We start from the raw sequence: 14835 nt of genomic DNA, 5'->3' as shown, positions 1-14835 counted from the left end.
AAACGAGGTCAAATATTACTATTAATTACTTTTATTCCTAGATTCCACCTTTCCTCCAAGGAGACCAATGTGGCCCTGTGACTTGCTCACGCCTCAGTGGGGATTTGAAACCGTGTCTCCCAAGTCCTGCTCCAATACAAGTGATGCACACAAGTGGCCAACCGGATTTGGCCAAGGACACTGTCCACTATCTTCAACCCATGTTACCTGTTCCGTCTGGGATGGAGCAGACATAAGAGGGCAGCATCTTCACGGTGGCCTCGTCGTGCGTCTCGTGGCCCAGGCCCCGCTCCATCTCCTCCTTCATCCTCTTCTTTATCTCCAGGAGCTGCTCCCGGCTGAGTCTCAGAGGATCCAAGATCTTCTGGCGCGCTTTGTGTTGGGCTGCCAGCCGGTAAGCCACCGCAGTGACCATGGCCGCGCCTTTCCCGCTCCCGTCCTCTGAGCGGATGAATCGGATGTCGCAATCGGGCAGGAAGCGGCGCACCATCTTCTGAAGGCGGCGGGCAAAGCTGTGCAAGGCAAGGAGAGAGAACAGGACCATTACAAACACATCCATGGCACATCCAGAAATCACTGGTGTTGACCAACAGGGAAAGCATCATCTGGAGGACCATGGATTCCGTCCCCAAAGGATGAACTCCCTGAGCACAGATAGCGAAGACCCCAGTTGAAGGAGCATCTTGATAAGCTGGGGGGTGTGAAGAGGACGGGGGCCAAGGTGATCAAGGGTGTGGAAACAGAGGCACATTTAGGGCAGTGAGACCAGTTCCCCAGCACTGGGTGCCAAGTAGAGGCGGGTGCCACAGGGTGCAACAACTATCATGTTGCGCACATGCAGAAAGAAAGGTGAGAGGTGGGGGCAGCTGAATTTTGGCCTTGCACAGGGTGCTGCTGAAATCTGAAAGACCAAAAGTCTGCCCCTGCTGCAAACCAAGCACTTTGCGAGGAATGTTTGAGGGAGCATTCTGGGATAGCATCCCCTTCTAGGACTGGCACGCAAGAGGCTTGCTTTCGAATAACCCCAAATGGCCCACACCCCGTTGCTACGAAGGCTGCTTTGTTTGCTCCACTTACTGAGGATGCTTCTTGTACACCGTCCCGTCCACTCCAACTGTGGAGCGCAGGCGGTCAACGCGCTTGTTCTCCTTGATGCGCCGGAGCACAGCCACCAGGGCAGCGCCACAGAGGTTGGCCGAGCGCGTGGAGACAATCTCGCAGATGCGCTGGGTGGCGACACAGTCTTCATGGGACGGTTCCAGGCCCAGCTTGGTGAGGATCTCCTGGGCTTTCAGGAGGCCTTCCTTTTCCCTGCAAATCCAGGATGGCAAGCAAAGGGGGTCTGTAAGAGGCAGCAGTTCCTGCACGGCAGAGGGGGGTGCTCTGGGGTCGTGGGGAGTCAAAGGTCTTTACTATTTCTGAAACAGGCTCCCTGTCCCCAGCATCCCAGGGCCACCCAGCCAGCGTGAAAGGGGAGCTTTTCAGCCACTGAGATGCCTGTCTCAGCCCTTGTGCTGACTGCAGTCGATCAGAGAAAAAGGAGGTGAGTCGGCCACTGAGGATGGGCTCCTAGGATCCCTCCGGAGAAGGCGCATGGAGGATTTGTTCTGGCTATTCTAAAGCTACAGATTTAGGAGCACGGAAAACACAAGGCAAGGCCCATTCACTCACTTTTCAATTGCAGAGACGTATCTGGTCTCAAAGTGTCCCGTCGTCAGTAAGTCCGAGGTGAGTCTCCCATCGAAGAGGAGGTCTTCCTTGGCCATCTTCACCAGGATGAGCCTGACCAGCTCACCCATGTACATCCCACTGATCATCTTCTCGAACCTGTGATACACCCCAAGGGGAGAGAGCGAGAGACTGAGTTTGGGCAGCAGCAGAAACTGAAGCTCCAACACACCATAAACTTGAAAAGGAGTTTGATGGATAGTTTGGGTTGTGTATGACTCCATCATGGCAAGAATGTGTAGGGCAGCTCAGCCCACAAAGGTGACAGAGGGAGTTGTGAAAATGACAGCCCCTCCATACATCCCATGCCTCTCCCCCCGCAAGGAAAATGGAGCACTTGGGCAGGGGAAACGCTCAACAACCATGTAACCCCCTGCAGAGCTTTCATTGCACTTCCCAGGTTCTTGTTTGGTACCAGCGAAATATCCTGCTTTAAGCCAGCAAGCATATTCCCAGGATCAAATTGGGACTAGTTTACTTGCGCGATTGCCTTACTTCAGACATGCCCTCTCAACTGCTTTGATTTGTGGAATTGGCACTGTTACAGCTACCACATAAGACTCATTCCACACCTGCAAGCAAGCAATATTTTCATGTGGCAGCACTACACTTCGGAACTCCCTGCCTATTGATACCAGGTAGGTGCCTTCACTGTACCCTTTTCAGTGCATGTTGAAAACCTTTTTATTTAGGCAAGCCTTCCTAGAGCTAAATACACATCAGAATGGAGTGTACACTTCCAGGGTCAATGCGAGATACATTACTTCTGATAAATGAGCCACCATGAAAATTTGTGTCCCTGCTTTTTAGACTTGTCTACCCACATTCTAGCTGAAAACCAAGGGACATTTTGGTTGCCAGATGTGGATTATTTTTCAGCTCTCCTGCCCCACTGCAGTTGCCAGAAACCACAGGAGGGGAGAGGACTCTTGTGCTCAAAGCCTGCTTGCTGGTTTCCTGCAATAGGCATTTGTGGGAAGAGGACGCTGGGCAAAAGGGGCCCTTTCCGCCTGACCCAGCAGGCCCTTCTGATGCTACCCAGGGTTAATATTTTTTTTAAAAAACCGCAGCTGAGGCACAGGACTTACAGCTGCTTTCCCGGGTTCAGGGAGCCCATGTCAATTTCCCGGTCAAACTCGGTCCTGATGTCATTCAGGGCCCCATCGTCGCCAAAAGCTCCCCACTCCATGTTGATGCACATGCGCCCCTCGTCACCCTCCACAAGGTCAATGTGCTGCATGTCCTCCATGTAGCAAGCATTGCTACCTGTACCTAAAGGGAGGGAGGGAGAGAGAGAGAGAGAGAGAGATTAGGAGAGTCCATGAAAGTGAAAAACCTGCAGCTGGAGCCTCCCACCCTTTCCCTACTTTCAAGGGCAGCCACTACAGTGCTCTCCAGATGCCGCTGAGTGACAGCCCACATCATCCCTGGCTATTGGCCAGGTTGGCTTCTGGAGGCTGGGCGGTGTCATGTTCCCCTGCCCCTCCTTTATTTCCTGACCTTTCTGGCCCAGAACACTCATGGGGCTCTGCGACCGCAAGCAAAGTATCAGAAGAGACTAAATAAAAGCCACCACTACTTTCTAAGACATATTGTTGGCAGGTGAAAAGACAGCGTGTGAGATGGAGGAATCAAACTATCTGGATTGCTACAATGCAATGTGGGGCCTCCCTCGCACTTGATCTGGAAGCTGCAGTTAATGCAGAATGCTGCAACACGATTGCTGACAGGAGTGTGGCTGTGTCAGCATCGAACCCATGCGCTCAGAGATCAGCACTGGTTGCTGGTTTGCTTCTGGATCAAGTCCAAGGTGTTACAATTAGTATATAAAGCCCTTAACAACTTGGGGCCACTTGACCAATGAGATCACCTTACCTCACATGTGCCCCCTCGACTGCTTTGATCATTGGAACTGGCAATGCAACAGGTGCCACAAAATGCCCATTCTGCATTTGTAAAACTCAATCTTTTAGTCTGACAGTAGTTACACTTTGGAACTCCCTGCCTATTGATACCAGATAGGCACCTTCACTGTACTATTTTCAGTGCGTCCTAAAAACATTTTTGTTCAGACAAGCCTATTGAGATGTTTAGAAAGTTGATTTGCATTTTAACCTGTTTTCAGTCTATTGTTATTTTCGGAAAGTCTTAAATTATTGTTGTTAATTCTTCTGAATGTTAATTTTATTGTTTTATCTTAATTGTAAACCACTTCAAGATTTGTTTTGTTTTGTTTTACAGACAAGTAGTGTACAAATATTACAAAATAACGCAAGAAGCAGGCTGGCCTCAGGTACGCAGGAAATTCAGGTGCTTTCCAAAGGTGAGGGAAATATCCCTGCCCTCCACTCCCCGCAGACTTCTTACCAACAATCAGCCCGATTTCACAGTTGTGATCGTCGTAGCCGCAGGTCATCATTGTCCCAACGGTGTCATTCACCACAGCCACAACATCAATCTCAAAGTCCTACAGAGCAGGAAGTTGGAAAAGGCCACCCTTGATTCAAATTCTGAACAATTGTTTGTCAAGAAATGACCAAAATACTCAAATATTCTATTCCAGCTTGGGTGTGTGTGATCAACTGAAATATTTCAGTTCTCAAGAACTCCTGACCTGGAGGCTGGTGGCTGCCAGAACCTCAGCTGCCCCGAAATGGAAAACCTTACAGGATATGCAACTTTTGCTTTGGTATAAAAATATGTGGAGTTTGGCATTAGCTGACAAAAATTAACTCATAAATTAACTCAAAGACTCAGAGGATCCCAAAGAATTATATGTTCTTTGGTGGGATTTTAACTTATATATCACAGATACAGGCGCATAGACCCCCTCTCCACAGTACAATGTGTGATTTGCCAAAACAAAAAAAATTCCTTCCAGTAGCACCTTAAAGACCAACTAAGTTAGTTCTCGGTATGAGCTTTCGTGTGCATGCACACTTCTTCAGATACACGAAATGTATCTGCACCCGAAAGCTCATACCGATGCGCATGCACACGAAAGCTCATACCAAGAACTAACTTAGTTGGTCTTTAAGGTGCTACTGGAAGGAAATTTTTTTGTTTTGACTATGGCAGACCAACACGGCTACCTATCTGTAAATGTGTGATTTGGTTTTCCTAAGTGTCTCAGGTTTTCTTCTTTCTTATTTAAATCTCTTCTGCATATACTGTGCTGCTTTTCACTTCATTCACAGACACCCAAACAGAAACACCCTCCCACTTTACCCCTCCAGGATGAGGCTCCAGAAACTGGGTGGGGAAAGAGTTGGTTGTCTGGATGGGTCAGTCCCAGGCCCTGCTCACCCCGCACCACAGCCCCCAACCCCCAAGGCACTTTGCCCAAGGGAGGCCGAGGCACCATGAACATCTAGCGATGTCCTGACTCCAAAAAAGTAAGCAGAAAATGTGGCATCTGGAAGGGAATGGGGGCCGGGGGCCCTGACACACAGGCCCTCCACCCCACCCCACCCCAGGGGAAACTGGAACTCCACCAAGCTGACAAGCTCAGAAGGAGGCAAGAAGAGCTTTGCAGCTGGATCAGGCCAGAGGCCCTCTTAGTCCGCTGGGAAGCTCATAAGCAGGACTGGAGGGCAGAGGCAGTTGCCCAATTGTGCCCCCCAGAAACTGGTATTCAGTGGCAGCTGCCTGATATGAGAGGCGTATGGAGTAGCCGCCATGTTGGCATCTGTTATGGCATGCTCCAGTTCACTGTCTGTGTCCACCTGGCATCTCCAGGTGGTACAGGGACAGACTCCTGTGTGAAATCCTGCAGAGCCAGTGAGGAGAACACTGACCTTGAGGGACCAATGCTCAGACTCTGGAGAAGGCAGCTTCCTGTGGAAATGGCCCATCTAGCTGAGCGAGTTTCAACACTGACCCACAGTGGCTCTCTAGGTTGCAAGTCAAGCCCTCCCTGGAGATGCCAGAGAGGACCAAGGACTGGGCATGGCCAAAGAACTGGGCATATCGCTCCTGTTCATCCAGCGACCATCTCATGCCAATCGATTCCACAGGCATGCACCCTGCCACCTCCAACACACTGGGGGAAATGAAAGGAATTCGGCTGCCTGGCTCTAGAACGGGCAGAGTGAGGTGGTCATAGTGCTGGACTAAGACCCGGGAGATCAGGGTTCAAATCCCCACTTAACCCTGAAGCTCACTGGGTGACCCTGGGCCAGTCACAGTTTCTCAGCCTAACCTACCTTTCAGGGTTGTCGTGTGGATTAAATGAGGAGGGGCAGGACACTGTATGCCACCTTTTAGCTCTTTGGAGGAAAATGGGGGGTATACCATATATACTCAAGTATAAGCCAACTGTTTCAGCACATTTTTTATGCTGAAAAAGCCCCCCTCAGCTTATACTCGAGTGAGGGTCCCTTTTGGGCTGCTCCTTCCTCCGCCGCCGCCTTTGCTGCCACCAGCCTCTGCCTCTCAGCAGCAGAGGGGCAGGGGGACGGGAGGGGTTTGGGGGGGAGAGAGAAGCCCCCTCTGCTGTGTGCACATGCGCACACACACACACACACACACACACGCACTCCGGCCCACTAGGAGATTTGTGGTGTGGTGAACCAGCTTATACTCGAGTTAGTAAGTTTTCCCAGTTTTTTGTGGTAAAATTAGGTGCCTCGGCTTATATTCGAGTTGGCTTATACTAGAGTATATACGGTAAATGTAACAACAACAACAACACACAAAAACTATCTTAGAGACAGCAACAGGCTTAGATTACCCCTCGTCTTCTTATGGCTTCCCGTAAGAGGCCCACAACGTCCCGGCCTTCCACACCACTGGATTTGAATCCCTTGGTCCACGTCACGAGGACGCTCTGTTTGAGAAAAAGAGAGGAAAGGAAATAAGGAACTGCCTGCCAGCCAGAGGAGACAAACAGAGGTTCAGCCTCCAAAGCAGAGAGAACTTTCCCACATCATATTTGTAACACAGGTACCTCACAACTTAATGCACCTTTAATGTGTGCCATTTCAGCTTTACACAGTTGAAGGCTGGCTGGTTGAAATAGCTCAGATCAAATGCATGGAAGGCACTTAAAGCGCTTTTTCCGTGTAAAGAAGGAGCTTTTAAGCTCTCTGCCTTGCCTTAAAAGCTCTCTGTCTTGCTCAGGGGGAGTAAGACCTGTTTGAGGCGTCAGTTCCAGAAGGTAAGACTGCTCAGGCAGGGGCAGTTCCAAGGGAATGGTTTGAGTATACACGTTTCTGTGTACATGCGCCTTCCCTGGAACCTAATCCCCAAGCAAGATGTGACTTACCTGGACCACCCAACTCCTGGGACTGTAATTTGTTTCAATTTTTGAATACTGAATTTCAAACCTGCCCTGGGACCAGCCCTGGGAAGAGTGGGTAAAGATCACAATAAAAACCTGTGAGATCACCTTGCTCCGCACATGCCCACCCAGCCACTTCGACTGGCAGAGCTGGGGGTGCTCTAGGTGCCACCTAATACCACTTCTGCATTTGTAAGAACTCAAAAACCTGTCCTCTGGAACTCTCTGCCTCTTGACATCAAGCAGGCACCTTCAGTGCACTCTTTACAGCACTTGCTAAAAACATTTTTGCTTAATGTAGGTTTTAATCTGTTTTTATTTTATTACCATTTTTATCTTTTAAATATGTTTAAAAGTTATTTTTACTGATAGCTGTATTGTTTTATTTTCTTTGTAAATTGCTTTGAGGGTTGGTTGGGTTTTTTTACAATCAAGCAATGTACTAAATTCTATGAAATAAATAAAATAATCATTGTAACATTTCCATTTGTGCTGCCACTAACTGGAAGCCAGCCCAGTTTCTATCACCCAAAACAGCCATTTCTCCTCTATACAAAAGTCCTGAGCTCCAAAAAGTGCCTGACACACCCTCCTCAGGGGTTAACTTTTCATAATATCATGAATGTTGAAAGTATTCCATGTACATCATCTTTGTAAGTTCTTACAATGGCCCTACGCGGCAGACCAGAATTATTACCTGCATATGTTGCAAATCAGGTACCAAGAAATTAGCTTCTCCAAAGCCTCCTAACTGAATTCATGGAGGAGGCAAAGTTTAAAGCAGGAAATCTTCCAGAATTCCTGGAGCCTTTACCATCTCTCTCATGAATCCCAGGAGAACTTGAGTCGCAAGCTTACCTCATCCAGTTTGGTCTGGGAGCAAGGGAAGGAGAAAGTGAAGCCCAGAGGGAGTTTCTGGTCCTTGATTTCCAGTTGGTCCATGAAGTTAGCTAAACATTCAGCAATGTGGTCAAAGAGCTGCGGGGCGGAGAAGGAGACACGCACTTAGGAAGGCCGGCTGTGGTCAGACAACGGTGGCATCAGGACCCACCTTATTTATTTCTATACTATATACACAGTATATACATCCATTGAAACCAGAACTTGGCAGTTGGAGTCTAACGATGAAACATTCATTCTAAACTGCAGAATTCTGAACCCTTTTTTGGAGCAGAAAATTTGCAAACACTATTTTTGTTTTGTTTTTTGTCTTGCCGCTTAACCTGAATGACTTGGAAATCGTTTGTCAAAGGATTCGAAAATGAATCTGGATCCTATCAGCTTCCCCAAAAACATTTCATCACAAGGAAACAGTGTGATTTAAGAACTCCCTCTGTTTCTAAACAGCTTCCCTAAGAGTTGAGAATTTGCACAAATGACCAAGAAGCCATCACAAATCGAGTGAAATTAAGAGAAGACAAGCAAAGTCTCGGAGCAGGTGACAATTTTGTACCCTCAAATGACAAGCTTGTTTCCTAGCTCAAGTCAAGGTGCTGCTTTTGCCATTTAAAGCCGAATTGTCCTGGGCCCAGGAGATCTAAACAGGTCCTTTCTCTGCAGTCCTTCGTCACTGCTTCCCCATCGTTGGAAATATGACAGCCCCTGATTTAGCTTCCTTTTTCAACGGGAAAGAGCAATGGTGCTAAAAGGTTCCTGAGATGGCCAAGAGAAGGCAGCTCAACTCACCTGCACTCCACTGCCCCGCATAAGATCCTCGGGGATAGCATAGATCTGGTTCTCCATCTCTACTTTCTTGCTGCCATTATCAGCCACCTTGACTCTCAGGACCCGGAAGTTTGTGCCACCGAGATCCAAGGCCAAGAAGTTGCCTTCCTCTGCAGGGGAAAAGAAAAAAGAAAAGATGGGGATTGTTTCACTCACGGACGTAAGAAGCCCTGGATGGTGAGCTAGATTTGCCTGGGCAGCTGCTGGAAGACATTGATTGAGAAGCTACCAGCCATGGTCACCAGCCATGATGACCATGCTGTGCCTCCACAGGCACAGAGGCTGCAGAGCTTCTGAATAGCAGTTGCTGTAAACCAGAGAGGAGAGGGCTCTTGCTTGAATCCTGCTCGTGGGTTTCTCACAGGCATCTGATTGGCAACTGTGAGAACAGGGTGGTGGACTAGGTGTGCCACTGGTCTGATCCCGCAGGCTCATTTTGGCTTCTCAGGAGCCTCTCTCAACATCCAATTCTCCTTCCACAAAAGGGAAGTTGGCAAGGCCAGGAACTCTGTGATTCTGCAGTTCCAGGTCTTGCGGAGAGGGCTCTAGCCATATGGGGTTCATGCAGACAATCAACCAATCAGACATGAATTAGAGGCTGCCATGACACCATTCCTCACTGACATCAATCCACTGTACATGGGGGGGGGCTTACATCCATGAGAAATGGGACTGTCAGGGGCTCTTTACCTGTTATTGCTGCCATGTGGGGGGCTGGACTAGATGATTCCCCTTCCACCCCTACAATTCTATGATTCTATGACATGTACAGAAGCTTCCCAGTGGACTGCACCCTGCTAGAGCTTAGAAACCCATCTGATGCACGTAACAACATCTCTTTTCTGCAATCCTCAATTTAAGAAACCCTACAAAGCACCTCGCTCCCAGGAATCAATGTGGGGGCCCAGAAACCGATACACCAGAGAGTCACTCTGCATTTCGACAACAGCGTGCAAGTTATGGAAGGAAGCCAGTAGAGAAGAGGGCAAGCAGGAGATACGAAATTAATACTCTCTGACCAGGGGCCTCGGCAACCCACCCCAGATCAGGGAGGGGAGAGGAAGAACCCTGTTGACCCCAAGCCTGGGCCGAATCCATGCAGAGTTCTCCCACTGCCTGCCTGCTTCAGAGTTGCAGGCCAGCTGGCAAGGAGAGCATCAAAACAGCCCTTCTCATGGCAAGGGATTCCTGCCGTAGATACGTTCAGCTTCCTACGGGGATCACCCTCATCATGTTGGCAGGATCTCCTATGACAATGTCCAAGCCTTCTGACTCGTCAGTTCAACAATTCTATGATCTTTCAAAGCTGAGCTTTGGTGATCCACACAGGTTGTGGAGCTCAGACCTGGCTCAGTGAGCCCTCTTCTGGGTGGTGGTCATCGGCCTGTTCCACCGTCCCACACCCCACCCCATTTACAAAGGCTTCCCAGCTTGGTTTCCCGAGGGGAAATTCTCCCTTCTTGCTTTGCAAGCTTAGATAACCATCTAGAGCTCCTTGCAGAAGCAGCACATTCCTTGGCCCCCATCCACCTCCAGATGACCCTTCCCCATTTCTGGGCCTGGCTCTCTGCCAACTCAAGAGGAGGTTCCAGTGTTGCAACAGTTCATGTGGGCAGCCTGCTCCTCCAGCCGGACAGGGAGCTGCCTCTCCTCAGGGTTCTCATCCAGGCAATTCTTAGAAGCCAGCTGGCCCCAAACCCAGGCTCCCCGGGCCTTGCTTTTGAGGGGGGAGGGTGGCAGCAGAAACATGTGGAGGGGTCAAATGCAGGGGACGTTTCTGACCAGCTGCCAACCCCTTTCCGAGAACACAAGAGCCCAGTGCCAAGTCAAGATCCTGGTGCCAAGTCGGCAAGACGAGACTATCCCAGCCTGCTCTTCAGCCCCAAGCCTTGTAATTCTCCCGCTTTCCTCGGGATGCTCAGCTCACCTTCTCACACTTGCAAAATGCCCCTGCCCCACATCTATTCTAACTCCAGCAGACCTAAAGGAAAACTACTTTGCAGCCCTTCATCAATGGTATTCAACACCTTATAAACTGAATTTAATATCAAAGTTAGGGTGGGAGACGTGAATTGAATAATGCAGATTATATACCCATCTCTTGGAATTGTTCTCAAATAGAAATATTATGGAAATCGGCTCAGGCCAATATCTCCAGCACCTTAGGAGCCCATATACCCTTGGCACCTGAAATATTTCTGCTTGGTTATCAAAAAGATGTTATTCTGGGAAATGGTTATGAAACAGTGTCTAACCTTATGACTGCTGCTAATATTATAATAGCTAAAAATTGGGGGGGGGAGTGGCACATATCTCCTATTATAGTCATACCTTGGATTACAGACGCTTCGGGTTGCATGATTTTGGATTGACCACAGCACCGAACCCGGAAGTACTGGAACGGGTTACTTCCGGGGTTTGGCGCTTGCGCATGCACAGAAGCACTAAATCAAGCTTTGCGCATGCGCAGAAGTGCTGAATCGCAACCTGCGCGTGCGCAGATGCAGTGCTGCGGGTTGAAAAAATGCTTCCTGCATGGATCACATTCGCAACCCAAATGTCCACTGTATATCTGGTCCACAGTAACAATGATTAGGCTAACTTACTACAAAAGAATACATACAAGCCAGACAAGCCAGAAATTGGTTTGTCCTTCCAACTCAACAATTCTTTGATTCTAACAAGTTCAGTGATAGCGCCCTGCCTCATGCCACCTTCAAGCTGCTTTAACAGTATTTAAATCTCTGTCCTTGTGAGACGGGCAAAGGTCCCTAATGGTCTCTTTACTGGACCTAAGCGCATGTGCAAACCTTTGAGGTATTGAGTGAAAAATCTCTCCCACCCCAGCCATGAAAACAAGGAGTGACCAGCTGTGATTCCTGCATAGCAGGGGGTTCGATTACATGACCTTGGAGGTCCCTTCCGACTCTGCAATCCAATGACTTGGGAAGCACAGCAACACTGCCGGGGCTGATGGGAATGGAAGCCCAAAGCATTGGGAAGACACCAGATTGAGGAAACAGCAGAAAGCCAAGAAAGGATGTTTACAGGAAACGTCCCACTAAAGAGCTGGCAGAGAAGCTGGAGGCCTCCAGCCCATGACTTCCTGAACTTCAGGGGGTCAGTTTGGCTGCTAACCATCAAACAACCCAGACTTCCCTGACTGAAGTCAGTTTTGGTGCTGACTGAAAGGCTTTCTGTTCCCCTGTTGCCTGAGAGTAATTCAGACCTAACATCCCAGAGGTGCAGTCCACAAGAGACCATGGGTGGGAGGCTGGGGGCTTTTCTGCAGGGCTGAAGGGGACACAGAGTAGCAGGACATCTGCTCAAAGTGCACAGGCTCACTGCCCTCTCGCCTCTAGGTGAAGAGGCTCCGCACATTTCCCCATCGTTTCAAAAACTTACAAAACTTGTCAGACCAGAGGCAACAGTGAGCAAATCCAGTGTGTCTGTGTATAATATATGTGTGCATGTGTACACAAACACACACACATAGGCAGAAGACATAGTGTAGTGGTTAGAGTGCTAGGCTAAGACTTGGGAGACACCATGGTTTGGGAATTCCACCACTCACCAGCTGACCCTGGGCCAGTCCCCTTCTCTTACCCTAACCTACCTCCCAGGATTGTTGTGAGGATAAAATGGGGAGGGGGAAACCGTGTCTGCCACCTTGAACTTGAGGAGAGGTGGGGCATAAAACAAACACATAAATAAAAACCTCCTAAATTACTTTTAGCTCCCTAAAAACTATTTTCTCTCTTGAACTTGAAACTATTAAGTGGACGAGAGCCAAGAGACCAGCAGTGGAGGCCAGAAAGGAACAGAGTTATGTGGAAGCTCACGCCACCCTTTGTGGACAGCAGGCTTCAGAGGCTGACGGTCAGGCCTGTCTCTTTAGAAAGCGGCCAGTGGTTGCAGAGAAGCATGTCTGCCAACAGTCTCAGTTACATGGAGGAAAAAACACTTGGCACGTGCTCAGGGACACTCTCCCTGTTTAATCGTCACCTCCCATTGCATTGCAGGGGGTTGGACTAGATGACCCTGTGGGTCCTTTCCAAGTCCATGGTTCTATGATCTTTCAAAGCTGAGCACTGTCAATCAAGACGGGTCCCAGAGCTCAGGAATTTAACCCTTTCCTGGGTGGTGGCTGTTTACCTGTTCCATCTGGGGTGGACCTCACAAACGTCGGCAGCATTTTCACGGAGGCTGTAGGGTTGGTATCCGCCCCAAGGCCCTTCTCCATGTCTTTCCGGAACCGATTTGAGATCTCCTGCAGGGTTTCATCTGAAAGCCGCATGTGGTAGAGGTATTTGTCAATCTGGGGGAGGAGAGGGGAAAGCGAAGTCAATTTGACATTTGAAAGAGCCATCTCAACAGCGCTAATCCTTGAGTCTTTGGTGATCTCAGTCCACCACAGACCCCTCAGAGATGTCGTGAGAGAGCCACAAGGCAAGTCTAACCCTTTTCCCCGAGTCCAAGGAAAGCTTGTTGCAACAGGTCTGCTATTATATATGGACCTGTGTTTCCTATGAGCTCATCCTTTTATGCGCTACGCTATAAAGATGGAACTTTTCAGAGACTGACGAAACCTAGAGCCGCCCATAAGCTCTGCAAGAACCCGCTCCTTGGTTGGAATCTGGTTGGGAGCCTCTGGGCCTGCCAGGGGCCGTCTTGCCTGAGGAGAAAAGGGCACGATGCATTTTATTACCCTCATCAAAAGATAGTGAAAGCTGGAAAGCTGATCATGGGATCTCTATGCCTCTAGGAAAGTGGCCAATGTTTTACACAACTACATTCTGCCTCCCCTACTGGAGGAGGCAGCATGTCTTGGAAGACCAGCTGCTGACAAGCACAGCAGGGGCAAAAGCTGCTGTGGGGCTTGGCTCTGGCTTCCCAGAATCAACAAGTGGTTGCACACTGCAACGGCAGGGTGCTGCACTAGACAGGCTTGTGTTTTTAAAGTGAGCCCTCAGAATAAAACCATGTCTATTTGCACCATCTGAAGTCTCAGCATTCGGGGCAAGTGTTGATCCTTTTGTCTCTACAATTAGCAAAAGTATCGAGCCTGTTGAGCACTGAGAATTTTTCCTGTTCTAACAACAAAACATTGAAAAACAAACTGTTCTTCTTATAAAAGGTACTGGGCAATGTGGACAATTGGCCAAATCTTGTTGAGTGGGGAACAGAAGTGGGTAAAGGAACAGAAGTATGAGAGGACGGGCAGTAGCTCAGCGGCAGAACACCTGCTTTGCATGTAGAAGGTCCCAGGTCCAATCTCATCTAGCATGGCCAGTGCTCAAGGTTGATGGGAAGTAACAAACAGCATCCGGAGGGCACCAGGTTGCCTACCCCTGTCCTATGGCCTGAAATCCCAGAAAGCCACTACAAGTTAGCATGGCCATATAGCACTAGGGCTGATGAGAGTTGTAGTTCAAAGTATCTGGAGGGCACCAGGTTGCAGAAGGCAGGTGCAGAGTGCCCTCATTGCATACAGCTAGGGTCTATTCAGTACAGATCCACAGAAATTAATGACTGCACCACTGCATGTGGTTCACAGAGGAACTGATCCAGCTTGCTTGTCTGATTTCATATCAGGGCTAGTTATTAAACAGCCGTGCAAATATTTACTTAATATTGCACCTTGCATTCTGCCTCACAGATCCGGGTTTCCACAAAAGAGAGCCATCGGGGATCACGAGCCAGGGCAGAAGATGAGGGCGAGAGCGTGGACGTTGGAGGGCTACAAGGCAGTCCAGAAAGCAGGGCTCACAGGGAAGGCAGGTCAAGGAATGCCAGATCTTGCCCAGGCCTCGGCTTCTGAATTCTTCCCTCACGACACGAGGTAGCAATGTTTAGTTTTACAGAAAAGATCCCAAGCACTGGAAGAGCTCAAAGCTAAGCTAGAGGTTGAGGTCATCCGGATCTCAAATTCCATATGCTGCAACCCCACAGAGACACAATATATGTCAATGAAAGGGGAAACTCTGTCCTTGCTGCGGCTTAGTCTGGGCAACTTCCAAGGAGGAAATTATTGAACACAGAAAAACCCCGGAGCCTGCCAGGTTAAGCAAACACAAGGCAAGGCTTAGAAAAAGCTGCCC

General features: G+C 49.1%; 1 protein-coding gene across 2 annotated transcripts in view; it reads right to left on the bottom strand.

Moving 5' to 3' along the window:
* LOC309375513 (hexokinase-2) overlaps positions 1 to 14835 on the bottom strand; it is a 57366-nt gene that overhangs the window by 10574 nt on the left and 31957 nt on the right. For both annotated transcript variants that reach the window (XM_081921285.1, XM_081921284.1), the window contains exons 2-10: positions 12890 to 13052; positions 8696 to 8844; positions 7868 to 7987; positions 6461 to 6556; positions 4096 to 4195; positions 2817 to 3000; positions 1672 to 1827; positions 1078 to 1311; positions 208 to 512 (exon numbers count right to left, since the gene is read on the bottom strand). In XM_081921285.1, the coding sequence (XP_081777411.1) occupies positions 208 to 512; positions 1078 to 1311; positions 1672 to 1827; positions 2817 to 3000; positions 4096 to 4195; positions 6461 to 6556; positions 7868 to 7987; positions 8696 to 8844; positions 12890 to 13052 (1507 nt within the window). The remainder of the gene's footprint in view (positions 1 to 207; positions 513 to 1077; positions 1312 to 1671; positions 1828 to 2816; positions 3001 to 4095; positions 4196 to 6460; positions 6557 to 7867; positions 7988 to 8695; positions 8845 to 12889; positions 13053 to 14835) is intronic.

Source organism: Podarcis melisellensis (assembly GCF_964234715.1).
Source record: "Podarcis melisellensis genome assembly, chromosome: 8".
In the NCBI taxonomy this organism is placed as follows: Eukaryota; Metazoa; Chordata; class Lepidosauria; order Squamata; family Lacertidae; genus Podarcis; species Podarcis melisellensis.
This window is presented reverse-complemented; position numbering and strand designations above follow the sequence as displayed.